Source organism: Balaenoptera acutorostrata, chromosome 11 (assembly GCF_949987535.1).
Source record: "Balaenoptera acutorostrata chromosome 11, mBalAcu1.1, whole genome shotgun sequence".
NCBI lineage: Eukaryota > Metazoa > Chordata > Mammalia > Artiodactyla > Balaenopteridae > Balaenoptera > Balaenoptera acutorostrata.
In genome coordinates, this window is record NC_080074.1 from 94,118,844 (window position 1) to 94,146,001 (window position 27,158).

At 38.0% G+C, this 27,158-nt stretch overlaps 1 protein-coding gene and 1 non-coding gene across 3 annotated transcripts; both read right to left on the reverse strand.

The window, feature by feature from the left end:
- Positions 1-479: 479 nt before the first annotated feature.
- Positions 480-23,981, reverse strand: STRAP (serine/threonine kinase receptor associated protein). Of its 2 annotated transcripts, none has more exons than XM_007196024.3 (10): positions 23,545-23,981; positions 22,682-22,817; positions 16,380-16,461; positions 15,486-15,558; positions 12,771-12,867; positions 11,960-12,097; positions 8,508-8,644; positions 6,346-6,495; positions 5,730-5,792; positions 480-4,992 (listed from the first exon to the last, which is right to left on the reverse strand). In XM_007196024.3, exons 1-10 carry the CDS (start codon positions 23,654-23,656, stop codon positions 4,931-4,933), a joined length of 1,050 nt encoding a protein of 349 aa, XP_007196086.1. In that variant the 5' UTR covers positions 23,657-23,981; the 3' UTR covers positions 480-4,930. The 2 variants fall into 2 exon arrangements, with proteins under 2 accessions (XP_007196086.1, XP_007196085.1); XM_007196023.3 differs by having other exon boundaries at positions 5,730-5,795; positions 23,545-23,980.
- On the reverse strand, positions 13,636-13,820 carry LOC114235766 (small nucleolar RNA SNORA23). Its single transcript, XR_003621866.1, has one exon. It is a non-coding gene; the product is annotated as a small nucleolar RNA SNORA23 (small nucleolar RNA).
- Positions 23,982-27,158: the final 3,177 nt, after the last annotated feature.

Sequence of the window (27,158 nt, forward strand, 5' to 3'; positions counted from 1 at the left end):
CAAACCCAGGCAATATAACCTACAGACCACACACTTACTGTTCCAACTATTTCTTTGAAGCCAAACTCATTAGACAAGTCATTTAACCTCTGAAATAGTTTCCCATATGTATAATGGAGATACTACCTAACTCCACTGGGTTATTGGAGAGATTAAAAAGTAACAGTATTTTGGGCTTCCCTGGTGGCACAGTGGTTGAGAATCTGCCTGCTAATGCAGGGGGCACGGGTTCGAGCCCTGGTCTGGGAAGATCCCACATGCCGCGGAGCAGCTAGGCCTGTGAGCCACAACTACTGAGCCTGCACGTCTGGAGCCTGTGCTCCGCAGCAGGAGAGGCTGCGATAAGTGAGAGGCCCGCGCACCGCGATGAAGAGTGGCCCCCGCTCGCCGCAACTAGAGAAAGCCCTCGCACAGAAACGAAGACCCAACACAGCCAAAAATAAATAAATAAATTTAAACAAATAAATAAATAAAATATACTGGATTAAATAAAATATATTTTTAAAAAAAGTAACAGTACTTTAAAACCAAGCAGAAAATCTAACATAAGGCACTTAATAAATACTATTTCTACAGACATCTGTAAACTTTAACCAGTTATTTTCCACTTGACCAAATTCCATTCTCTCATTAATTACATAAAGTGATTCAACCTATAAAGTATGGTTACTGTTCATTAGCTATCATTTAGATGCACACTCCGGCCTTATTTCCACAGGTAAATTTGTTAGATGCCTCATTTGTTTCTTCAAGAACTCTGTTGATTTTAAAGTCACACTGATCTAGGTGACACTGTCACACTGGCAATTGTGCATTCCTATAGCTAAGCAAAGAAAAGCTAAGCCTGTCTGAGAATGTCCTTGCTCCAGTAATTCTTTTTCTTCAGAAATCCCCCTAGTGTGAGACCCACATGTAACTCAACAGAATCACTGTTTGTCTGAAAATATTCAGGTGTAAAACATAAGGTTCCTACAAGAGAAATATTTTCCCTTGGTCTGCATTTTCAATTCCCCATTTTGTTGCTCCATCCTGAACAGTTACATCCATTTGCCTCCACCTTGGTCTCAAAAACAGGCAGCTAAATGAATAATTCCATTGAATTTGAACTATTAAAACATGTAACCTTTAAGTTATTATGGTACATCTTTACTATTTCGTAGACATTAAAACGAATGTGTTCAACTTTTCTTTACTGACGAGAATTGACTGTACTCAATCCTGGTTTCTTAGAAGAAACCTCTAGATGACACGGAGATGCAATGATTCCTAGGGTAAATTACTAAAACTTAGGCAGGATTTGAGCTACCATGACGTTAGGACATAGAGAGGAAGCGCCAGAGGAAGAATGGAATGGGAAGCAGGGTGGAGATGGGGAGACTGTATCACACAAGCTGAAGTCCTCCTAGTTTATTGGATCTCAAGTCCGATGAAGCTGTACATGAATTCACTGGAGAGGCAAGTACTTTGAGTAGGTTCCGGCCACGTCTGACTCTTCAGTGGAGAGGATGGTCTGCTGCATAACTGAAAAATCATCTTACTGGTCTGGTAAGATCTGGTGCTCATTTAGGGACTTGTTTCAACATCTATTGAGCACTTATGATATACCAGCCACCTTTCTAAGCAAAGCAATATTGGTGAAGACAAAAAATATACAAGGTCATTTCAGACAGTGGTAAGAACTCTGAATAAAATAGGGCAAAATAGCAAGTGACAAGAGGGTCACAGGACTTGATACCTGAATCACAAGAAAGGGTCAGCCATGCATATATTTAAGTAAGAGTGTCTCAAGTAGCAGAAATAGCAAGCCAAGTGAAAAGGGCTTGTGAAATGCAGCCACTGAGGCTAGAGCAGTACAAGCAAGGGAAAAATGAAGTCACAAAGGCAGCAAGAGTCAGAAAATAGTAAAAACATGGTATGATAGGAAGACACTACGGATTTAAACAAGACACTCAGCCTCTTCAAGTCCTAAAGCAATTACCTTTCCTACTGTGTAGAAAATGGATGGCATGAGGGCAGGGTGAGGGAGTAGGGGCAAGAGGGAACAGTTAGGAAGGCACTGCAGCAGTCTACGTGAGAAATATGAGGGAGCCTGGCCTAGGGTGGTAACAGTGGACACGAGGCAAGCACAGACTCAGGAGAACCCACAGGACTTACATGTAGACTAAAAATAGGGATAAGAGAACAGACTCAAGGATTTATGTCTTTCAGTTTAGGCAGTGCCCATTATCAGAATGGGTAACAAGTTGAGGGGGAAATAGGTTTGGTTGAGAAATTAAGATTTGTTTTCCACAGGTAAGTCTTAAATGCTTACTAAAGGTTAAGGTAGAACATCAACTATGCCATTAAACTCTGGTGCTCAGGGCAGCAGGCTGGATATACGAATTTGAAAGATTTCAGAAAACACTGAATCCCACAATGAGTTTTCCCTTTGGAGAGCAGGGCTAGAAACTACAGATCAGACCTGAAGCAGAAAAGGAGGAATTGGCAAATTCAGAAGCAGCCAGAAAGATTTAAGTAAAACCAGGAGTGTGATAGAAGTTGCAGAGAAGTGAAAAAAATTAAGTATTTCAAAAACAAGGAAGTAGACAACTACTGAATGCTGCTGAAGGTTTAGTAAGATGAGAATAGAAAAGTGACCACTGGGTTAGAAACACGCAGGACACTTGAGACTTTGACAAATGCAATTTTCGTATATATATACTTGAACTTTTTGCTAAATTTCTACTATAGGATTCTACCATTAGAAGGTCTGGAAAACAGACTAATGGCCCCCCAAAAATGTCCATATCCTAATCCCTGGAACCTGCAAATGTTGCCTTACATGGCAAAAGGGACTTTACAGATGGTATTAAGGATCTTGAACTGAGGAGTGTATCCAGGTGGGTCCAATGTAATCACAAATGTCCTTTTAATAAGTGAAAGAGGGTAGCAGGAGACTCAGAGATTTGAAGATGCTATGTTGCCAGCTTTGAAGACGGAGAAAAGGACCACGAGCCAAGGAATGCCAGTGGCCTCTGGAAGCTGGAAAAAGGAAACAGATTTTCTCCTAGTTTCCAGAAGGAATGCAGCTCTGCCAACACCTTGATTTTAGCTAACGATCATAAGCAACTCTTATTAATACAGCAAAAGCCAAAACCTAAAATGACCTGACTGGGTAACCAGAATCTAAAAACCTAAGAACTTGACAATTAATAAAGTACGGTCAACCAGAGATCTGACCAACATGAACTCGCTAATCACGCAAGTATAAGCTATGGTATGACAGAGCTCCATGGCCTGAAATTCTTCAACTCATAAACTTAAAACAACTTTTACAGATTTCAAGCTATATGCCACCCAGTGATGGTGTTAAGTATGCATCTGTATTTTCTTTTGACTTTCATGAAACCTGAATAGAAGAAACTTCCTTTGGTCATAAACTTCATAAATACCAAGCGATTTCAAAATGCCAATCTGGTGCATATAAATCTCAACTGTATTTAAGGTAAGTCAGACGAGGATTAGAGTCTGTGGTACACTGACAATACTGCTGCTGCAAAGCAGAGAACCAGGCACGTAGCAAGTTGACAAGAAAACACCCTCACACTGTGAGACCCTGTGTGAATTATCAGCTGCCTCTCCCCACAACACACCTCTCTTGGCCCTCTAAGGCAGTCACAGCCTACTGTGCTTTCTGCCAGTTTACCAGAAATCCTCAAAAACTTATTTTTGGGTTGGTTATTCCTTTGAAGGAAAGTTATCAAGGGTCATTCACAAGATAGAGAAAAAGCAATTTGGCAGAGATGTTATTCATTTCTCTAAAGTATTTCCAAACTACTAGTTCAATATATTCCTTCCATATTAAAAAATAAATGTATCACAAATCTAAACTCAGTTGATTCATTTAAAAGGTTGGTAAAAAAAAAAGGCTTTTTGAATACCACCTGAACTTAAAAGGATAAAGTAAAACAAACATTGCAGGTCTACAATTACACCATTTTTATAAAATCTTTCCTATCTATCTGCATATACACATTCAGAGGTACACTCATGTGTGTTAATGTTCACTCAATTTTAATAGATTTTTTTGGGATAGTGGGATTTTGAGTGATTTTTCTGCTATCTTTCTGCTATTTCTGAATTGCTTTTTTTTTTTTTCTTTTAACCAGCAAGTATCATTTAAATAAGCCATTATTCTGAAAGTTTTTTTTAAAAGGCAGGTCAAGTATCCCTATCCAATCTAGGAGGAAGAAAGGTATATTCAACCCTACCAAAGCACATAAAAATTTCAAAACTCCAGTACAAGTAATTGAATTTCAAAATCAGGAAACAATTTATGTTCACTACAGATTCTTCAACCAGGTTGTCTTTCCATATAGTTATGATGTAGAAAAACTTTCTGGCAATTTCCATTTATAAAACTCAAACCTATCAATTTTTCCCAAGAAACAAATGCAGTTTTGTTTTAGAGGCATTTTATTTAGACAACTAAAAACAATTAGATGTTCAGAAACAGTGTACAATGAAAGAGAAATCAAACCAGTCACTTTATCATGTATCCCCCTCTTCTTTATAACTAAAGCAAAAAAAATGGCTTTCTGCTTTAAGGGAAAAGTCAGAAAAATAAGCCAATATATTTTCCCTCTTCATAATAACATAAACAGCTACAAGAAATCTACCTGTAATAAGAGAAATTGGATGTTGGTTTGCACATATTCATTAAAAAGACAACAGACCATCGTACTACAAGAGTATAACTCCATCTGCCTTCAGCTGATACTCTTGTGTTTTCACTTATAGGTATCACCAAGTTGGTTAGTTCCAGCACTGGAGCTAATTCATATTCCTCATTATTTACTGCTCATGTTTGCCTTAAGCAGAGAGTAACTCTGGAGGCTGATGCTTTTCTCTGTTTGTTTTAGTCCATAAGTTGTGTACATCTGCCTGATGCTCAGGCCTTAACTTCAGGAGTTGAACTATAGATGGAATCTGAATTCTCTGAAGCAATTTCTTCTACAATTCAAAAACAAAAAGTCACAATAGTCAATTTAAGAAAGGAAAGAAGCAACTCTACATTTCTGTGAATGAAAAAGTTTTTAAAGCATGCTGATGAGGGGAAGCAAAAGAGAACGGCACACATGCCACTAATGATGAGCTCAGGCCACTGAAAAAGCAATGAAGAAAGAGTTCACACACTTCCCATCAAACTCTTCCACACCATAACTTAACCTCCAAGGGCCCCCTCTTCCAGGCTAAATTTTCAGTGACTTCAACTACCTAATAAACACTGAATTAAAGTCAGATCTTTGAAAGATCTGGCTCCCTCCTTTATTTATTCCAACTTCAAACATTATTATAATGATCAGAGCGCATTACAGTTTGTAATTCTAGATTTGGGGAAGGGCGCTTGGTATGTAGTAAGTGCTTAACAAGCGTTAAGTAAAAACTACAATTGTAACTATTTATTTATTTTGGCATCTGCCTCCTAAGTTAGACACTAAGTCCTGTAACAGTAGCCTCATCAGTCACGTCCATAATACGTAATACATCTCCGTGGCTACTACCATGCAGTAGGTATTTAAATATTTGTCTTGTAAACATGTATATATAAATATACACATATTTAAACTTTCTATTCTTTAAGTATATGTTCATACTGAATAAATTCCCTTTGTCAATGAGTAAGCTAACATTAACACTTCAATTTTCAATCCACCAGGACTCTACAGAAGTTAATTGTTAGCATTTACCTAGCTCCTCTTCCGCTGTCTCTGGAAAACTGATCTTCGGCTTTGCCAGCTCACCACTATCTTCTTCTATGAAAATAAAAGCAATGATGATTATGTGAATTATAATATCACTAGCAATTTCTAGCATTTAACAAGCAAGAAGAGTACGCCAAGACTATGCCAAGCGATGAGCTACAAAGCATGAGAGGAACAGCTTTCTTAATAATTGTGATTCTAAAAAAGTATGTCTTTTAGATTCATACTTTTAGATCCATACTACAACTACTCTGGGATCAATAACTAAGTATTTTTATTAAAAAACATGTCTACTAGTAAGAATCACTAAGTAGTATTATTCAGAGATTAAATACATTTACTTATAAATTCTTTATACTGTCCTCTAGCAAATTTTGAATTAGGTGTATTCCATTCACCAAATGATCTAGGGTAAAAATTTAGGAACAGAATATATTGTACAACAAAAAAATTTAAACCAAAGAACACAGTGGATGATTTATTAGTCACGGGCTTCTCTTTGCTGTAACCATATTATATACTTTAAAATCTATAAAGACAGAAATACTGAAATAAAATTAACAATGAAAAATGATACAAAATCATGAATAAAAATTCTTACCAGGAAGCACACATTTCCAAAGGCCGTATGTTTTTCCTACCACAGTCTGCCATAGTCTCAATGTTCCATCTTCAGAACCACTAGCATAGAGTTCTCCGTCAGGACTAAACCTCACACAGTGAATGGGACCAAAGTGTCCTTTGTAGGATTCTGAAAAAGAAGAGAAGGGCTTTTAGATAATTTAATACTTAAACATGACATTTAAGTATTGATACACTAGAGAAAATAATTGTCTACATTATTGGGAAGATGTGAAATTCATGACGGCAAAGTCAAAGAATTATACCTAATTAAAAATAAAGTGATTCTCATCACAAACTGGTTCATCATGTCTACAATATCTCTGTAAGATCAGTCCTTTGCAATCCTAGCACACACTATGGTTTCACACTGTCTCTAAAAAAAAAAAAATACAAAAAACTGAGGCGTCATGTCCCAATAAAAATAAAGAAAGGGAGTAAATGAAAACCCCTCTAAAATCTACAGAAAGCAGATCTAAAGTCTGTGAATTCAATCCCCATTTCCAAATCCCAAACTCACTGTCTGTTTACTAGGGAACCAACTCTTATTATGCCTATAGAGAGCCACCAGATGGAGCTCTTTTACACACTCTGCCTCTTAATTTCCCAGCCGTCTACCTAGAGTCCACTAGTCGTTCTGTCACACAGAACATGAAGATATAGGATCAGTGCTGATCCTGTATGGAGTTTAAAGAGAAAATGTACAGATTAGTAGCGGTGTTGTTCTGTTTAAGGCATATCCTTAGTTATGAACTTTTCTCGCTTACTTTCTAATGCCTTATCACCTTATCAGTTTTCAAAGCTGTTTACTAGACCAGTGATCCTGTTCTGCCTCCATGTCTATTCAACTCAAGGACACTCACGCATTAGCTTCCCCCAGAGAATATCATGATCATGTTATCATGAGTGTAAAAAATTATCATGAGAATAGAAAGAATATGAGATTTTGGAATAAGAATGTCTGGGTCCAAGGTTCAGTATTCACTAATTGTGACCTCAGATACCAGGCAAATAATTTACTTCTCTTTTTCAGAGAATAAAACATGTGGCCAAAACATTCTAAAACTCTGAAAAGTGACATTAAATAAAAACAATGGCAAAGTCACTTACAGGGACTTCCCTGGTGGCACAGTGGTTAAGAATCCACCTAGCAATGCAGGGGACATGGGTTCAATCCCTTGTCTGGGAAGATCCCACATGCCACGGAGCAACTAAGTCTGTGCACCACAACTACTGAACCTGCACTCAAGAGCCATGAGCCACAACTACTGAGCTCAAGTGCCACAACTACTGAAGCCCACATGCCCTAGAGCCCACACGCCACAACTACTGAGCCCGTGCTCCGCAACAAGAAAAGCCACCGCAATGAGAAGCCCGCGCACCACAATGAAGAGTAGCCCCAGCTCACCACCACTAGAGAAATCCCACGCACAGCAACGAAGATCCAATGCAGCCAAAATTAAATAAAATATTTTTAAAAGTAACTTAGGGCTTCCCTGGTGGCGCAGTGGTTGAGAATCTGCCTGCTAATGCAGGGGACACGGGTTCGAGCCCTGGTCTGGGAAGATCCCACATGCCACGGAGCAGCTGGGCCCGTGAGCCACAATTGCTGAGCCTGCGCGTCTGGAGCCTGTGCCCCGCGACGGGAGGGGCCGCGATAGAGAAAGGCCCGCGCACCGCGATGAAGAGCGGTCCCCGCACCGCGATGAAGAGTGGCCCTCGCTTGCCGCAACTGGAGAAAGCCCTCGCACGAACCGAAGACCCAACACAGCCAAAAATAATAAATAAATAAATAAATAAATAAATAAATAAGAAAATCCTTAAAAAAAAAAAAAAAAAAAAAAGTAACTTACATTCAAGCAATAAAGAATGAACCATAAACAATTAAAATAGATTCTATTTAGTCTATTCACCAAGGTTCGATTTACCCAACCCAAAGCCATCAGTTTTCCCAAAGAAACAAAACATAAAATTGTCTTTTATTCTTTGTGTATAATTCTAACAAGCTGAAGTTCATTGGATGGTAAAGCAAGACAGCTAAAAACAAAGTAGCAGCTAAAAACTTGGCTGAGGTGTTAATCGCTGAAACCTAACATTTGATCAAGGTACCTACATCATTTTAAGAAAAAGTGGACAACTCACCTAATTCTTCTCCACTATTATAATCATACTTATAAAGTTTAAAATCTTCACCCCCTGCAACAAGAAATTCTTTCTCAGGATGAAGAGATGCAGAATTGATGGTTGCAGGAGCTTCAAAAGACTTAATTGGGTCCAAACTAGAAAAAAATTTAGATAATATTTATAAATTTTTAATATTTAATAAATAATACGAGGAAACAATTATACATTTAAACTGTTCCTAAACTCTGAAACTCAAGGAATAATCCAATATTCATTTGGTCAAACACAGTGATGTTAAAAAAAAAAAAAAAAAAACCCTCTAGGTGTGCAAAAAAGGGAACCCTCCTGCACTGTTGGTGGGAATGTAACTTGGTGCAGTCATTATGGAAAACAGTGTGGAGGTTCCTTAAAAAATTAAAAATACAGTTGCCATATGATCCAGCAATCCCACTCCTGGCATATATCCAGATAAAACTATAATTCAAAAAGCTACATGCACCCCTATGTTCATAGTAGCACTATTCACAATAGCCAAGACATGGAAACAACGTAAATGCCCATCAACAGATGAATGGATAAAGAAGATGTGGTACATATATACAGTGGAATACTACTCAGCCATACAGAAGAATGAAATGATGCTATTTGCAGCTACATGGATGGACCTAGAGATTATCATAGTAAGTCAGAAAGAGAAAGACAAATACCACATGATATCGCTTACGTATGGAATCTAAAATATGACACAAATGAAATTACAAAACAGAAACAGACTCACAGACACAGAGCACAGACTGGTGGTTGCAGGGCAGGGAGGGAGGGATGGAGTGGGAGTCTGGGATTAGCAGATGCAAATTATTATATAAAGAATGGATAGCAACAAGGTTCTACTGTAGAGCACAGGGGACTATATTCAATATTCTGTGATAAACCATCATGGAAAAGAATATAAAGAAAGAATATGTATATGTATAACTGAATCACTTTGCTGTACAGCAGAAATCAACACAACCTTGTAAATCAACTACACTTCAGTTTTTTTAAAAAAGAGTAAAAACACCAAAAAAAAAAAAAACCCTCTAAATAATACTAGCAAAAAAATAAAAAATTCAGAAGGATACTATGCCCAAGTGGAGTTCATCCGCAAAATACAAAGATACTTCCACAAAGGGATATCCACATTTTGTGCAGTGAACACCTTCCTGAAAATGACTGGGCTGGCTAATTACAACAGTAGGGCTAATATACTGGGATTTTTGCTTTGAAAAAAATTTAATTCTGCATTGTCTAATTTTTCTAGGACAAGCATGCATTATCTTTGTAAACAGAAAGTTTTTACAGTAAGTAATTAATATAAAGGATTATTATTTTTCAACTGCTGAGAATTTATAAGTTTCTGCAACAGGAAAAACCTTTAAAACTGTGAAATATAGAACTGCTAAAAATGGATCCGTTTTTAACTATCAGGTTATAAAACAATAACTAAGTCTTAGACTACAGCTACATAACAAAAATCAATGCGTAACAGTAGGTTCACCTGAACATCAATGAGTCTGGACATCGGCTCTTTTCCAGTCTAACCCTAAAAATCCTGAAAGGCTTCCAACACACAACATTAGAGTATTTCAGCTCCGAAATGCTGCCATCCTACTCCCATCATCACACACTACAAAGCATGAAAAATTAAGGCTGACTTATGCAGGATCACTGAATAGCAACTTTCTGACTTAAATGTCAGAATATTTAACAGGCCAGCAAACCTCCACCACCACCATTTCAGGCAACGTTCTACAACAGGGCTGCACGCTGCCCAAATCCAGAAGCAATGAACATAGCTGTACAATTTAATGGTTCTGAGCAATAACATTATTATTATCAATAACATTACTATTATTATCAATTCACTGTGTGTGTATGAACTTTTACATTCTTAATTGCTCGTCTCCATTATGACTGCCTTCTCTTTCCTTCTGCCATTCAGTGAAGCTTAGCTCTGCAAGTGGCCCTTTAGAGAAAAGGTTAGGACTGCTGGTCAGAGTATAATGTGGTATATTCCTTATGGAAATCAAGTAAGTGGCATGTTTCCTAAGAACTTTAAACACATTGCCACCCTTTGTTTTGTTTGTTTCAAACTAGTTTATTTAGGGGTTCCACTTTCACTCCTCAATACATTTTATGTATTTCTCACATGCTTCTTCACCCATTAGTTCATCTAATTCTGAAGGGTTTACTCAGTGTCGTCTTGATCTTCACAACAAGATTTACTGACAAGTCCTGGCTTTTCTGCAAGGGCTTCATTAATTTCACTTACTTCTCCTGATAGAGGAGAACAGAGCTCACTAGCAGTTTTCACACTTTCCAAAGCACCAAACTCATCTTGTTTGTTCAACTTTGTTCCAACTTCAGGCAGACTACACTAAACAACATCTCCCAAAGCTTCCTGTGAAAAATTGCTGATTCCCACTGTTCCAACACCATTTTCTGTTGTCATGTTTCTCTGTGAATCTACCCACTGGAGAGCAGACTGCACAGCGTGTGGAAGGTACCCACCCAGGGCCGTGGCAGGCAGGATGGGGCAGGTAACAAAGCAGCACACAGGCTGCAGACTGCTCCAGCCATGACATTCCTAACCTTTGAACTGATAATTCTATTTACAGGATTCTCTTGTAAAGAAACATTCAAGAGATGTACCACAAATCTCACTGCAGTGTTAAAACAGGGGAACTGATACATGATTTAGTGTAATCTATGATGCAAAACACCTAGGAAAACTGTTTGCAAAGAAGTTTAATGGCTAAGAGTATTTTAGAATAAAAAAATAAAAATTATGCTCATTAGGGTACTAGTAACTAAAGAAAAAAACCAACACTAATACATACACACACACACACACCCCCCCGAAGAAAAAAGACTAGCAAAAAATACAGCTACCACGAACCTTCTGGCTGTAGGACTGTAGGTTTTTAAAAATTATATTTTCCAAATTTTCAACATCAACATTTAATACATTTATAGCCACAAAAATTAAGTCTGTTTTTAAAAAAATCATTAGGTCTATACCATACTTGGAAGCAGAAAAAAAAATCACTAATTTCTCTGAAATTTTAAAGTGAAATAAATAGCAGAATCAAGATCACAGAGGTTTTATAGAGTAATGAACAATATAAACTACAGCACCAGTCTAGTGATCCTTTTAAGAAAAATACTGATTAAAAATTGGTGAATTTTACCAATAAGTGTCCTAAATATCTGGAAATTAATTTGATTAATTCCTCTGATTAAAGCATACCAAATTCTTAAAAAACTCATTATTACTGGGTATGGAAACACTTCCCTCCATATTACATAATATAGGCCAAAATTTACCTTTAAAAGAGTTAAATACCTTAGCATATGCCTTCCAATTTTTAAGTACCTTAAATTGCCCCTGTATTACCAGAAAAGGAAATGAAGGTATTTCTTAGACATACCTTACTGCACTATGAAAAGCAATAGATCGTCCATAAGTTATTACCAACATCTCTCCCTCAGGAATATATTCCATACTGCTAACAGACATATTAAAATTTAGAGATTTCACTTCTGTCATAGTAGCATGATCCCAAAGGCTGAAGAAAAAAAAAGAAAAGAGGACAATAAGGAGGTATTTACTCATTTAAGAAAAATGCTTATAGCTTAAATTACACCTGCAGATTAACCAATGAAATAACCACAATTGTAAAACAACCTCTACTCCAACTCATAAATTACAGATGATACTGAGAAACTTTGGGTTCCCATAAAACATCAAATTATTTGGTAGCTTGTTGGTGAAATCAAAACTAATACTTTAAATATACTTCCCAAATGATTCAGCAAAACTGTGCTATTAAGACACTCCTAATCTAATCAATTTCAGCGCTGTTCTAAATAATGGTTCTTACACTCGATTTTTGTGAGTCTGATAGTTATCTTTCCACAGAAAAATACATTAGGTGTCAGCTCAAAAAACTGTGTATAGAATTTCAGGGGTTTACTGGACACCCTATGGCCAGCCTGCCCACTGACCCGGGTTAACAGCATCTGCTTATAAAGGTGTCAGTAGTCTTAACTGTCTTGTGAATTCTGCTCTATGTTTATAACAGTAAATGGATAGCTTCAGAAAAATCTGACCCCTGCACAGTCAAAGTTGTAATGTTCAGACACAATGCTTCCTACACAGTAGTTATAAAAAACTTTCAGATATAAGCTCTAAGGTCAAATATTTTTCAAACTTTAAATTATTAAAGAAAAATTACTTACCGAACAGTTTTATCATCAGCTGAAAGGATCTGTTGATCCTCACTGCACCACAGAGCCTTTTTAATACCAGAGGTATGACCACTGATTTCCTTAGGTTCTTAAGATAAAACAATTTAAAATACATTTGTTAATATTTGATTTTTAAAACTAAGCAATATTTGAACAACTATGTAAAAAGAAAAGAAAAACTATGTTTTAAATTAGACTGCAACTTTTCAAAGCCCACCACAATTTAAACTTGATGTTTACCTAGGATACATTCAGTTTTTCTATACTGAAACAAAAATGTATCTGCATGACAAGGAACCCAAGAACTATACATGCAGACGGGACTGAATACACCACTCCCTCCAGCCTACTTTTCTGCTTTTGAAAGCACTGTTGTACTTCAGTGAAATAAAAGAATAACTAAGGTGGCATAATTTAATAAGAATATGGACCCAGGAACAAGACAGCCTGAGCTAATTCAAGTGCTATCACTAATGCTAGGACCCTCTTCCAAGCCACTGTTGGCAGAGCAAAGCATCAAAAAGGTGGGAACCTGTCTCTGTTCGAGACTTTCCAAACACTTAAAAAACAAAACAAAACCACTTGTTACCTCTGGGCAAAAGCAGAAGTTGGAGGCAATACCATTCAACACAACTTTGACTTTGGGCAAGTCACTTTACCTTTTGAAGACTACATTTCTTCACTTGGAAACTGGATTAACAACAGTTACTATACCTTGGATTTGAGTATAAGAATCAAATGAGAATATACATTCAAAGTTTCTTTTTTTTTTTTTGCCTTTTAAAAAAAATACAGAGTTACTAGAGGTATTTCACATTAAATTCCCCCAAGCGACAATATCTCTATTCCCAAAGTTCTCTGTGTGGGAATTTGGAGGCTGGCTAGTGGTGGATATGTCCAAAGAGACAACACTACACCAGTACTATGATCCCAACTTACTCTTTGGCTGCATGATGTTTGAGTGGATAGCAAGAGCTGAATGCAAAACACAGACAGACACTGCTATCAAGACACAGATGAAAACCATGCACACGTTACAGCAGCCATCATCTAAAGTTTCTAATCGGGTTTCTGACAGACAGTAAAAGCTCAGTTAATTGCTCCTTTTCAATGCAAGACAGTGGAAGAGCCACTTTCAAAAGGCAGCTTTGAGAAAGGTAAAAGACGAAATATGTCTACCTGAGCCCTGAACTATCTTGCTGAGTCAGATAGATACACTGATTCAGTGAGGTCAGAGTAGTTTGCTATGTTTTGGCATAAAGTTATTAGAGAGAATGAAGAAAATAATTACCAGGTGCCAAAGGATAATAATCCACAAAGGTAGTTTGTTTCCTCACCTTAGAAGTACTTTTAGAAAAGATATTTCGAGAACAACTGCTTAATTTCCAATGTAGCTTTGACTTTCTTACAAACTTCTAAAGTTTATTGAGTTATGAATAAACAGTAGTACCCAAAATACAAAATTTAAGAACCCAACTAATATATAATAAATAAAACAAAGTTCTTTTTGTCATATTTTGGTAGCTTTTAAAATACATAGTATGTGACTAGAAAAGCACTGAAGTACTACAAAATAGAGGTGAATGTCTGACTAGGGAAGAAAAGGTATGTCTTACAACTTCTGTGCAATGAGAGAATTCATAAAGGAAATGATAGATTTTACCACCCAATTTTTTAAAATGTGCATACCATAAACCTTACTGACAAAATTTAAAAGCAAATGACTAATGAGAATACAATAAAGAAACTTTAAAACGAGTAATAAAAAGATGTACAGGTACTTAGTTCACAAAAGAAGTAGTACATTAAAATGGTATTCAACAGTATTTTAATCTCATGAATAACTTTTCAAGTGCACATTAATAAGACAGAATCATTCTTCTTCTATTAAATTGGCAAAGATAAAGCTAGTTATCAGTGTTTGCTAGAACAGGTTAGCTATAGATACATTTTTATACTTCACTGGAGGGCCCCTTGGTAGTATCTATCAATGGCTTCCAAGCGTACCTCCTTTCTGCCCCAACAATTCTATTTCTATGTAGGTATCCTACAGAAACAATTATGGAAGTATATGCAACTATAAGGATGTTGAGCACAACACTGCTTATAATCTTTAAAATTTGTAAATAACCAAATAAGCCATAACAGGAGACTGGCTAGTTCACTTATCCACAGAATAGAGAGCCATACAGTCATTAGAAAGAATGAATAGAATATTTAAAGACATGAAAAAACTATTACAGATTTTTAAAATTCTTCTGAATAGCTAATATACCCATGTGGTTCAAAAATCTAAGTATGCATACACACTGAGAATTCTTACCCTTCTCACCTTCTACAGGTAATAACCACTCCTAACCAAAAGGTAGTTAACACTGTTACGCACCTTTTTAGACTTAGTATCATGATAAAAATTTACCATGATAATTTTTTAAATTGTAGGAAGGCTATACGAGCACAATGTAGTAAATAAATCAATATTTCAAAAGATATCTGCATTAAAAAAAGAACTGGAAAAACATGAACCAAAAGCTAAAGACGTTATCAGCAATTAATAATGCTGGATGATGGATTATATTTTAATTTTTTTCTTCGTGACTATCTTTATTTTCCTAATTTGAGTACTAAATATGAATTCCTTTAATCAGGAAAAGTTACTTAAATTAAAAGAAAACAAAACCACAAATACGTATAAATTACACTTACCTGCTTCAGGTTTGTTCAAGTCATATATGCGTAACAGTTTATCCTGTCCCCCGGTTAACAAATAATTACTGTCCTGAAAACACACAAAAGTAAAATCTTACTAGATTAACCATTTTAAAAGCTACATCTCTTTGAAACTTCTTCAACACCAAACAGAATCCAAATAAGGCTCACAGATGTCACAAGGAGATGCATACAGACCAATTACTCCTGAGAAAATACTGTACAGCATTTATCTTTCTCATAATAGCCAAAGCCCTGTAAGCTTCCCAGTTCAAATGTCATACCACCTCCACACGGCTTCTCTTAGTCGGCCCTGATCCGGCTGCCTACTGAGGAGTACATCTGTGATGATCTCAAATTTATCCTCTCCCTTCTGAAAGTGGCTGGGAAACATTATTTGGGCTTTTTAGATGTTTGTTGCTATTGTTGAAGTACTGATACAAGAGTTCCAGGGTTCTTAAAAGCCTCACAGGATCAACTAAGACAAAATACAGTTGAGCTGAACAACGAAGGGATCAGGGGACCCACCCTCCACACAGTCGAAAATCCACGTATAAGTAACAGCCAGCCCTCTATACATGTGGTTCCTCCCACGTGCAGTTCCTCCACATCCGCAGATTCCACAACTGTGGACCATGTCATACTGCAGTATGTGGTATTTATCAGTGAAAAAATCCATGTTAAGTGGACCTAGACAGTTTAAACCTGTGTTATTCAAGAGTCAACTGTAAAGGTGTACGGTTTAATCTACAGTCAAATCAAATATAAGCCAATGTACACCAAATACTCCCCCAGAAAACCAAATATACAAACCAATCAAATATAAAACCACTGTCATATCCTATAATAACAGCAATTTAACTTCCTAAAACAAATTCCATTTTCTGATACCTGCGTAAAATCCACAGACTTGACAATGTGTTTATGAGCCAGGGTCATCAATTCATCTCCTGAGACAGCATCCCACACTTTGCTAAAAATGAAAAGTAAAATTAAAAGATAAACATGGTAATTTTGACAATTAATTACCAAATAAGTTAGATATTTGAAATGTTATATAACTACATTATAAGGTAAAAACGATATAACAATCTAATTTTGACAATGGAAAATATCAAATTTTAAGTAAACAAGTTTCATGAACCAATCCATCCTTACTTCCATTTTAGCCTGTAGCCATAATATCCTTTTAGCAAGACTGTAAACATTTTAACCAGTTCAGTTTCACCTTTCCCATTTTTTTCTCTATTCTTTACTCTCATGTACATGAGAAACAAGAAATGAAAAACAAGAAATCCTTTAAAAGAATTTTACAGGAGAATGAAAAGCCTTGACAGAGGTTACATGAAATTTTAAATCAAGACAGTAGAGAAGAAAACATTCTCCCCATCTCTTCCTCAAAGGTGACTCTTAAATTCTCAAATCCTAGTCCAATTAACTTCCACACAAAGTAACAGCCTTTGATTATATAATGCTAATGTTGAGACGATTTTAAATCTCTCAACTCTTATTTTCCCTAACCTATCCCAACCCAAAATATATATGTGATTACACACACATACATATGTGTGTATATATGTTGGGGGATAATGATGAAATAATAGTTCACAAAAATACTGTAAGGGGTTCCCCAAATAAAAAAGCTTAAACAGTAGAGAAGAAGAAAAAAAAAACAATTCATTTTAGGTCAGAAGAGGTCACTGAAAAGTAAACAAGAAAACTTTCCATGCAGGAAAAGAAACTGTTATGAGGAACAAGCTACGCTCCCTAAAGATTTCCATTTTAACGTAACTGACATTTACTTTTAGGAAAGAAGTGAACAATGAAATAGTGGGAAACAGAGAAAAGCAAGGAGTATCTTTTCTTCATTTACTCATTAAACACACAATAAATACATCAAGTATGTCACTCTAGACTCAGTACTAGGGCACAAAAGGGAGAAAAAAAATGATCCCAAAGAAAGTTCCTGCCTTAGTAGAGCATTAGCTTTAGCTGAGATGAAAAAAAATCCATTACATAATACATTTAAGAAATATAATTAAATGATAAACACACATGACTATAGAAACACAAACAAAAAACACACCACTAATTACGCCAGAAAGTCCAGAAAATCTAAACATAAAAACCTGTAGCCTTAAAGAGCACGTAGAAATATGCCAGGGGAAAAAAAAGGGAAAGGCCATTGTAGATGAGCATTAATAGCATGTGCAACGGTAAAGAAACATGAACCATCTAACAGGAATAAATGCTGATGATGCAATAGAAATTGTAAATTTCTTGCAAATTATATACTTGAGTCATGAGTGGCTGCGTAAATATGTTCTGAGAGAAACAATGTCAACTATGAGTGGTACTGCTACTAAACTCTCAAATATTAATTTCTCTTTGCACAGGAAACCTGTTCTAATCTCTCCCGCTTCCAATTCAACTCTCTTGGTCCAACGCTACTTTCCCAACCTCATTTTGTATTATTTCTCCTTATCTAGTCACACCAGATTATAGACCATTCCTCAAACAAGCCATGTATTTTCTTCCAGGCTCCTCTGTCTTTGCTCATATTGTTCTATTAAGCATGTATTTTATATTCTCAGCTATCACAGTTCTACTCATCCTCAGGGTTCATCGCAAATGGTATCTTGTCACTAAACCTTCTATTTATCTCGCCTCCGTTAACCATTCCTTTCTGTTTTTTCCTTTTACTTTTGTTTACATATGCTTACTCTTAATCACAGGGAAATCAGTGCTAAGAGTTCACAAAGATTAGACTGCTGCAATAACAGAAGGTGTCAAAAGTGAAGAAAACATCAAATATACCTGAAATCTCTATCCTGTTCACATGATGCCATGTCTCAAAGGAACTCTGGGCAATGTCCTTAGAAATACTAATTTCAAGTATATTCAATCATCTTCCCCAAACTCCTTAAAATCTTAATATGCTGCTTAGACCATGTCCATTCACTGGTGAGGAGGAAAGCACCGGTGTGACTGTAGTAGTATCATCCAGAAGGCCCATGTATCTAGCTGTTTTCCTCCTATTTGGAAACACTAGTAAAATTGAGTTCGACGCTCTCGACAGAGCATGTTCTAGTCACTTGTACTAGATCTACTTAAGCACTCTCTGGACAGAGCACAGGCATCTTCTTTACGTTTGGCACTCTCCAGATGAAGACAGTAGAGGGACCGAGAAGAGGATCAGGAGATGTAGTGCTAACATTAGCTCTATGAATTAAAAGATATAAAGAGGATGGTGTTTCAGGGACAGTGTACACATCAGCTGACTCGACTGCCCGAATTACCTCAAGTTAACATTCTAAACTGACCCACGGACCGGCTCTGCTGAATGTATTTTCTCCACAAGAAACAGGAACAAAATTATCCTTTAGATAAACATGAAATTAATGAATTTTCTGAGCAACCTAAGAATGAGGGAACAAAAACAATCACCTAAAAATAATTTATACCAACTATGATTAATCAGGTAAGCTGGGGAGCTCTTTAGTTGGGTCAAGTTCCATAACAGCAGACCCCATACAAGTCATTAAACGAGAAGAATATACACAAAGAATGCACACACTCCCACACCTCACAGACAGACACAGAGCAATTGAAGGGTAAGACTCAGCATCCATTAATCGAGTACCTACTATGTAACAGACACTACGCTAGACTCCAGGCATGTAAGTGGAGAAAGATCTCTCTGATGTGCACCAAAATCAGACTTACACTCATTTTACAGATGTGAAAACCGAAGTTTAAGAAGCATCCCATGATCAAACTGAAAATACACGGCATGGCTAGCACAGGAACTCAGGCCTGGCTAATGTAAATGCTTACATCTTTCCCACTATATGACGGCACCTGAGAGCCTTAACTGAGGGGGAAAAACCCAGAACTACTCCCTCTTGTTATTTAAATCTACTCAAACTTCCTTGCATGAAACCAAAAGGTTTCATGGCTTCAGCACAGAAGTTCCAAAACAACACATGATTTTGGTCTAGTAGGGGTGGTAGCTACCAGTGTTACCTTACACATGTAACACTTACATAGTTATTAGATTTTAGGCAATATTCTAAATATTAGAAACATATCAACTTATTTAATATTCACAACCAGAGGTAGGCACTATTACTATTCTCATTAGTATAGATGATGAGACTGAAAAAAAAGAGATTAAATAAAGTTCACAAGGTCACAGAGCTATTAAAGGATGGAGCCAGGGTTCAAACACAGACAATATGGCCCCAGCATTCATGCTTTTCATAACCACTTGTAAACATAGACCCTGAGACCTGAAACGTTAAGAAAGCACAAAAGCAACACTCAATACCCATACACAGACATGTCCTCAAAGGAATGGTTTGGGCTATTAATGCTGTTAGTGACCTAAACAAAGATAGCTGTGCCTCTGGCAGCAAGATAAAATCCTGAATACTCTTTTCAGAACTCTCTTAAGTATTTAAACTGCCATATTTTTCACACCCTTTCCTCTCTCCATTTCAGAGTAATTATCACATGAACAGTAATTTCTATCTAATGCACTTTATTCTTTTCCAGAGGACTGGCATTACAATTTGGCTAAATGTACAAACCAGGAGTCTTCACGGACTTTACAGAGATGGGCATCCTTCCTAACAAGCTTTAGCACAGGTCTCTTAAAGATCAGAACAAGACCATCTGTCAAGCAGGAGGAGAGAAAGCATTTTGCTCATGTAATTAACATTGTTAGGGCCAGATAACACAGAACTGAGACTAACAGAAATATATTTGTCCAGAACTACAATTCAAAAGCTTGTCTCTTTTAATGCTAATGTCTATAGTGTCTAAGATCTTGTTACATTTATTACCTAATTATATTTAACTCAAAATACCACTTTATTAACTATTAACTTACCACCAAACTGGGACCTAGTTTCAATAATGACATTTTTAAAATCCACTTACCAAATATCTGAAATCTAGAGCTTTTAATTCCAATTTTCTATCTCTGTTATAAAATCAATGACATTCATTCCCAATGACAATGTTCCTACTGGACTGAGCAAAAAACAAACTTTGGAGGAGTTAAAGGGAAAAAAAAAAAAAAAAAGCTGAACTCATGGCAGACACAAATGTCTTAGAAGCAAAACCAAGATCTATAATTCGCCCATTCTTTATCCTTCTACTTTAGAAAACTTCCTTAAGTTATTTATTTGACAAACATAAAGTACTGAACAAACCAGGGATACAAAAAAATATAAAACATGGCCCCTGGCCTCAAAAAGCAATGACACTGATGTCAATAAGTACTGTAAGAGCCAGAAGTTTAACACAGGGAACAGTGTGAGCAAAAAGAAGGAATGGGCACCTTCACCCTCCAACACTCCACAAGTCTTCCTTGTCTGAGAATCACTTTTACTTCCTATTTTTCACCTCCCATAATTAACAATCAAAGGAGTCTCTGTCACATTATAAGCACACATGCTGACATCTACAGCAACATTTGACCTGAAGCTGTTGACATTAACGGACTGACATAAAACCAAGCAGTTCCTTATTTTATCAGAATTTCATACAATCACAATAGGGCAGGGTGCAAAGCCTTACAATGGTTATTCATGAACATAATAACATCTATTCATTGAAGGCACAGGAAAAAAGTTCATACTGACATTTATAACTTTTCTTACTGCTCTCTCATCATCTAAAATTTAATCCCACATAAGCATGGGATTACATCTCCCTCTTCTTATTTTAAAAATTTTATTTTTAAAAACTTACATATAGTAAAACTAACTCCATGATATAGAGGTCTACGAGTTTCAACAAATATATAGTCATGTATCCACCACTCAATCAATCTGCCTTCATTTTTCATAATAAACTTAGTATGTTTAATTTGCTTAATACAAAGGAGCAACAAACACATTTACAATTGCTCCCTAGTGTGAAATTCTGTTAAAGAAAAAAAAAAAAAAAATCAACAAGACCACTTTTACTCTCCAGAGCCTCAAATCTATTAATAGAGTATTACATGTGCAATAGCCCTTGACATTGCCTTCCTTAGTTTAAGCATTTAAGTGCCTGCTAAATCACAAACACAATTAGGAACTAGAGGTACCAAGGTTATATATGACACATGCTCAGATGGGGAAAGTGGGCCACCGCAAATCACTTTAATAACATACACAAACGCAAAAATCAGAATAGGTAAGGTGCTTTCTTGCAACAATATTAGTATAACTAGACTGTGGGGCATACGGCGTGCAGTGCCAGACGACGATAATGATGAACTAGGATGAGACCAAATTTTCAAGAGCCAACAAGTGAAATTTAACCTTTAGGCCAGTGGTTAAAGGCTGCACATCAGAATCACCTAGAACTTCAAGGAAGGAAAAGAACTGATGTTCGGGACTGCACCCCCAGACCAACTAAATCAGAATTTCTAGACGCATGCATCTGAGTATTTTAAAAGCTTCTAATGTACACCCAAGATCATGGAGCACTGACAAAGCACAGGGAAGACAAGAAGATCATGAGACAGAGAAGTGACATGATGATATTTGTATCTGTGTTCAGGAACACAACTGGCGGCACCAGGGAGGATGAACACATGGGAAAGGACAAGTGGTAGGGACCTGCACTAATACGGCAGTGGCCGAGGCATAAGAAACAATGTGGTCAGGAAGCATTCTGCTGGTAGAATCAACAAAGAAGATGATAATCTAGATGAAAGGGAAAAATCAAGAATGATTTAGATTTCAGCCTTAAAAAACTTAAAAAATGAAGAATAATTGAGTTGGGGAGTTTTAAATATGTCTAACAAAAATGAGAGTGAAATTAGGCTAAAAACGTGGGGTCATTAGCCCTAGGAAGTCATAGGAGTTAATGATACCACTCAGCCAGCACATGTGGAGCAGTATTTGGAAGCATGACCACCAACATTCATTATCTGAAGTGTCTGTTAATAATGCAGATTCCTGGGTCCCAACCCAGACATACAGAATTTAGTCATTTAAGTCTCTGAACATTTTGAGAACCATTTAAGAGAAAGAAGCAGGCAGGATCAGGGTGGAATTTTGGTGAGATCAAACACCATGTGTTCTATATGGCAGGCAGTGAGAATTCCATGAATAACTTTTATTGAAGTTTTGATCATTTCTGAACACAATCCACAGACAACTCCAAAGGTGGCCATTTTTGGCGGCACTTACGCTGTGAAATCTGCAGCTGCTGTAGCTGCTTTGGTGGCGTCCTTATTTAATGTTGCACCCCAAACAGCACCCTTATGACCCAAAAACGTTCCAATCCAGTCTCCTGTATCTCCCTGGCGTAGCATAGGTTTACCATCTAAAAGATATTTAAGAAGACATGTGATTTAGAAGTTTAGATTACTTAAAATCTAAGATTCAAACATAAAATGATCATATTGAAAAACAAAGTGGAAAACTGCTTTTGTTGTCTGTCTATTCTCACTCACAGGAGACGTCCAGGAACGTCCAGAAATAAATTAACTGAAAAACCGAGCTGGACATTCTCTTTGGGAAGCATTTGTAATTCGGTAAGAAGACTACTGATCTGCGTCAAAACAATCTAGATTCGCGTCTTATTTTGGACAAACTTCTTAACAGTAAGCCTCAGCTTCCATTTGAAAAATGAAAAATGGAAATGAAAAATTCCATACAACAAAACAATATCCTATGAGATAATAGGAGTAGCGAGTCTTTGTAAACTAAGGTGTAAAACAAGGCCTGGCCTAGTTTCTGAATTCCCCGAATCCTTGAAAGATTATTTACGGTGTCTGTTGGCCGGGGCGTCTAGGCAAGTGCACAGTTCAGCTTCTCCAGAAAAAGCAATAAAGCTAAAATGAGAGACCTTGGTTAGGGCCATTACTTAGCAAAGCCCCTCGGCGTCAGCTGAGGAAACCCTGACACTACTCCTCTCCCCATCAGCCCACCGTGGGCCCTAACCTCAAAGGCTGCGAGAGCCGCAGTCCGCTCGGCAAAGGGGAATGCCGGCCCCAGTCCCTTTCCGCCCAGTCCCAGCCGTCAGGGGCCCGATCAGCGGCCCTGCTCACCTTTGCAAGCGCTGATCAGGAAGTAGCCGTAAGGCGTGATGCCACTGAAGGCCAGATCCACCACGGGCCGCGTGTGGCCCGAGCAGGTGAGCGGCGTCTGCCTCATTGCCATGGCGGCTGCGAGCCGTGCGATCCGGCGGGGGAGCCGAGGGTCGTCTGGTCTTTTCTCTCCTCCGTGGCACCGCCTCCGCCTCCTCAAGGCCCCCGCCCTGACTCTGGGGTTGAGCCGGGAAACGGGAAAAGGCCAATCCGGTGGCCCTGAGGTCAGAAAGGGGTTAGGGACGGGTCAGGGAGTCTGCGACGGACGACCGACCGCCGTCGAGGGAGGGAAAGGGAGGGAGGGAGGAGAGTAGGGGAGGGGGAGAACCGCAGAACCGGCGGCCACGACCCACACCGTCCACACCGGTACCGGCAGGAAGTGACGACACCAATGACGCGGAGCGTCCGCCGGAAGTGACGATCCGGCGGGAAGGCGGGCTCGCCAGGGAGAAGAGGCTTAGTGGAGCCAGAAGGAAGGCAGCGCGCAGGAGCGAGATCAGCGTTCGTTGAGCACGTGACGCTGGCCCTGCACCCGCTACGCACGGCCCCCTGCCGGCGCTTTAGGCTCTGAATCAAAGTCCCGGCGGCCAACTCTGAGCGGTCAGTCGCGGCCTTGCTGTTCTCGGGCGGAATTCGCGGGGGGGCGAAAGCGGGTTCTTCTCCGCTCAGACCCTGAACCTGGCGGCCCATGTGGATTACGCACCGAGCAGTCCAACCAGTTGGACTGTGCTGAGTATCAGAATATTTAAGTTGAACAACCAGAGTTGTACCCAGCGGCGGCCCAAACCTGCGAACACTAAGAACTTTTTTTTCAATCTTTATTGACAATTATATAGGCAGCTCCTCCGGGATTGTCTACAAGGCCCTTAAGAAAAGTGCTTTCCCCAGCCACCCCTAATGCTGTGTAACATTCCTCCATTGCTAGTGTTTTAGAAGTGTTATGTAACTTTGAAGACAGTTAAATTCAAATTACTTTTTGTTTTGAGGACTTCGGAGGACTCTAGAGCAGTGGTCCTCAAAGTTTTGGATGAAATACCCACATCAATAAAACTTGAGTCCGCACTCCAAGTCTATGGATAATAATTTGTAAATTACGTACATGTTAGTGCATAGACAAAAATAGAAATACTAGAAGAATCTAAAAACTAAATATAAACACTGGTATTATCTTCCTGCAGGCTGCCCACTTTGGATATCGCTGCGTTGTGTGGCATCCAGAACTGTTGATGGAGTGCTCATACAAAAGCTTTCCTGAGCAGGAAAGGTCCTTTCTCTGGGCAAGTTGTTTCTTTCCTTTGATGTTGGTTAGAAAGTCAATCGAAAACAGCAGAGATTTTTGTGGCCTATTTAGTGCTTTATCCCCCAGGCCATAGTGTCTTGGCATATAACACATATTTAATCCGCACAAAAGTCTCTCAGTGTTTCCTTCTGCATCGTCTTTTCGTGATAAACGTGTATCTTCATTCAAGATTCAAGTCTAATTACTTGAATGAAGACTTGAAGTAATTCCCCATTTTATTTCCTTAGCATTTTGTTCATCTATAGTACAGCACTTACTGTATATGTTTTCCATTATCTTTTGTTCTCTCTGTGCCAACCTCACCCTGTGCTCCAGCCCACACACACACTCCATTCACATTTAAATTATGAGCTCCTTAATGGGAAAGGTTATGTCTTTGTCATCTTTGTACTCTATTACCAGAAGAGTGAATGACATTTAGTGAATGCTCAACAAATTATTATTAAATAAATAGATGCATTACTGATGGAGGTAAATAAAGACACAACTCAAGTTAGAACTAGTCAGTAAAATATTAATATATGTCCATTTGTTGCTTGTTGTGTGTAGGTAAGTTTACAACTGAAAACTTCTTTGTCTCTAAAGAATGTATAGTTCCTACTCATTTGGATTCTAAGTTCTAAGAGTATTATTATCATGATCAATCGTGTGGGGTTCAAAGTCAGTTTAACATTAGAAGACAGATTACTGCAATTAATATGATTAACCACATTAAAAGACTAAAAAAGAAAAATGATATCAATATGTATTTCATTGTATAAAAAATTTTAGACAGAATTTAATATGCATTCATTCATGATAAAAACTTAGATACCAGAACTAGAGGGGCCCTCCTTAACCTGATAGAATATCTAAAGAAGCAGCACACATAATGATGAAACAATCACTCTCTATTAGGTCAGGTACAAAATAAGAATGATTACCACTATCACTCCAATGCAGCATTGAACTAGATGTTTAGGTAACCCAAAAAGGCATAAACGTTGCAAAGAAAATTACAAATCTCTGATTATTTAAAGATTATTTATGGAGATTACATATAAAGAAAAACCTATACATATTTTTACATTTAGATCTTTTTAAAAGATCTCATATAAATTATTGGAATTAATGAGAGTTTAGCAAGGTTGCTGGATTTTTTAAAAAGTGCAGTGACAGCAATTGCATTTCTATACACTAGCAACAAACATAAAATGTAATTTAAAAATACGCAATATAAAATAGCATCAAGAGATAAAAAGTACTTGAGAATAAGTCTGACAAAGTATGTATCCCAGCAGGAAAAAGCTGGCACACTTAAAGGTGGGAATTGAGGAGAGTTTAATGAACGGATCATTTACTAAGTGGTCAGGATCAAAAGATCCTGACCAACAAGGAGTGGTGAGGAAACCCGGGGAGAAAATGGAGTACTAACCATAGATCTGAATGGGCAACTGAAAGGGAGCAGAACTCTGGCTGCAGGGGAAGGCTGTGGTCAAGAGCTGCAAGGCCCCAGAGAGGAATATAGCTGCAGCCAACCATCATCAGTGTGGTGCGCAAGAAGGCCGGGAATGTGTATCTACTCAGATCTCCTGCCCCTGCTTCCCATTGGCCAGACCTTTTCAGAGGCCAGAAGGCAAGGGAGCCCTCTGATGGAGTCCAAAAATGTCAGCCTTCTAGGACATGAACCATAGTGCAGAAGGAAAAAGGGAGGATCTGGTGAAGTCAAGTGAGAATATTCAATTCATTTTCAAGGCTTCTAGGGAGCATGATAAATTTTGTTGAAAGGCATTAAGAATATGAAAATAAATGAAGAGATGGCTATATTGTGTTCATGTATTGGAAGATTCAATATTGGGAAAACGTCAGTGCTCCCCTGTTATGGCCTGTGTCCCCCACTCCCAGATTCATGTGTTCAATTACTAACCACCAGTACCTCAGAATGTGACTGTTTTTGGAGGTAGGGCCTTTAGAGAGGCAATAAAGGCAAAATGAGATCGCATGGGTGGGCCCTAATCCAGTATAACTGGTGCCTTATTAGAAGTAGACACAGACAACACAGACCACGGGACGACCACATGAGGACACAGTGAGAAGCCAGCCATCTGCAAGCCAAGGAGAGAGGCCTCAGAAGAAACCAAACCTGCAACACTTTTTTATTTTTTTTGCCCACACCAAACGGCTTGAAGGATCTTAGTTCCCAGACCAGGGATCGAACCTGTGCCCCCTGCAATGGAAGCATGGAGTCCTAACCACTGGATCACCAGGGAATTCTCAAACCCGCAACGCCTTGATC

Coding starts and splice junctions, on each gene's coding strand:
- STRAP (XM_007196023.3), bottom strand. CDS start 23,656: ATGGCAATGAGGCAGACGCCGCTCACCTGCTCGGGCCACACGCGGCCC. Junction 16,462..22,681: donor GCAGCTGCAGATTTCACAGC/GTAAGTGCCGCC, acceptor TTTCATTTTTAG/CAAAGTGTGGGATGCTGTCT. Junction 4,993..5,729: donor GACAGCGGAAGAGGAGCTAG/GTAAATGCTAAC, acceptor TTTGAATTGTAG/AAGAAATTGCTTCAGAGAAT.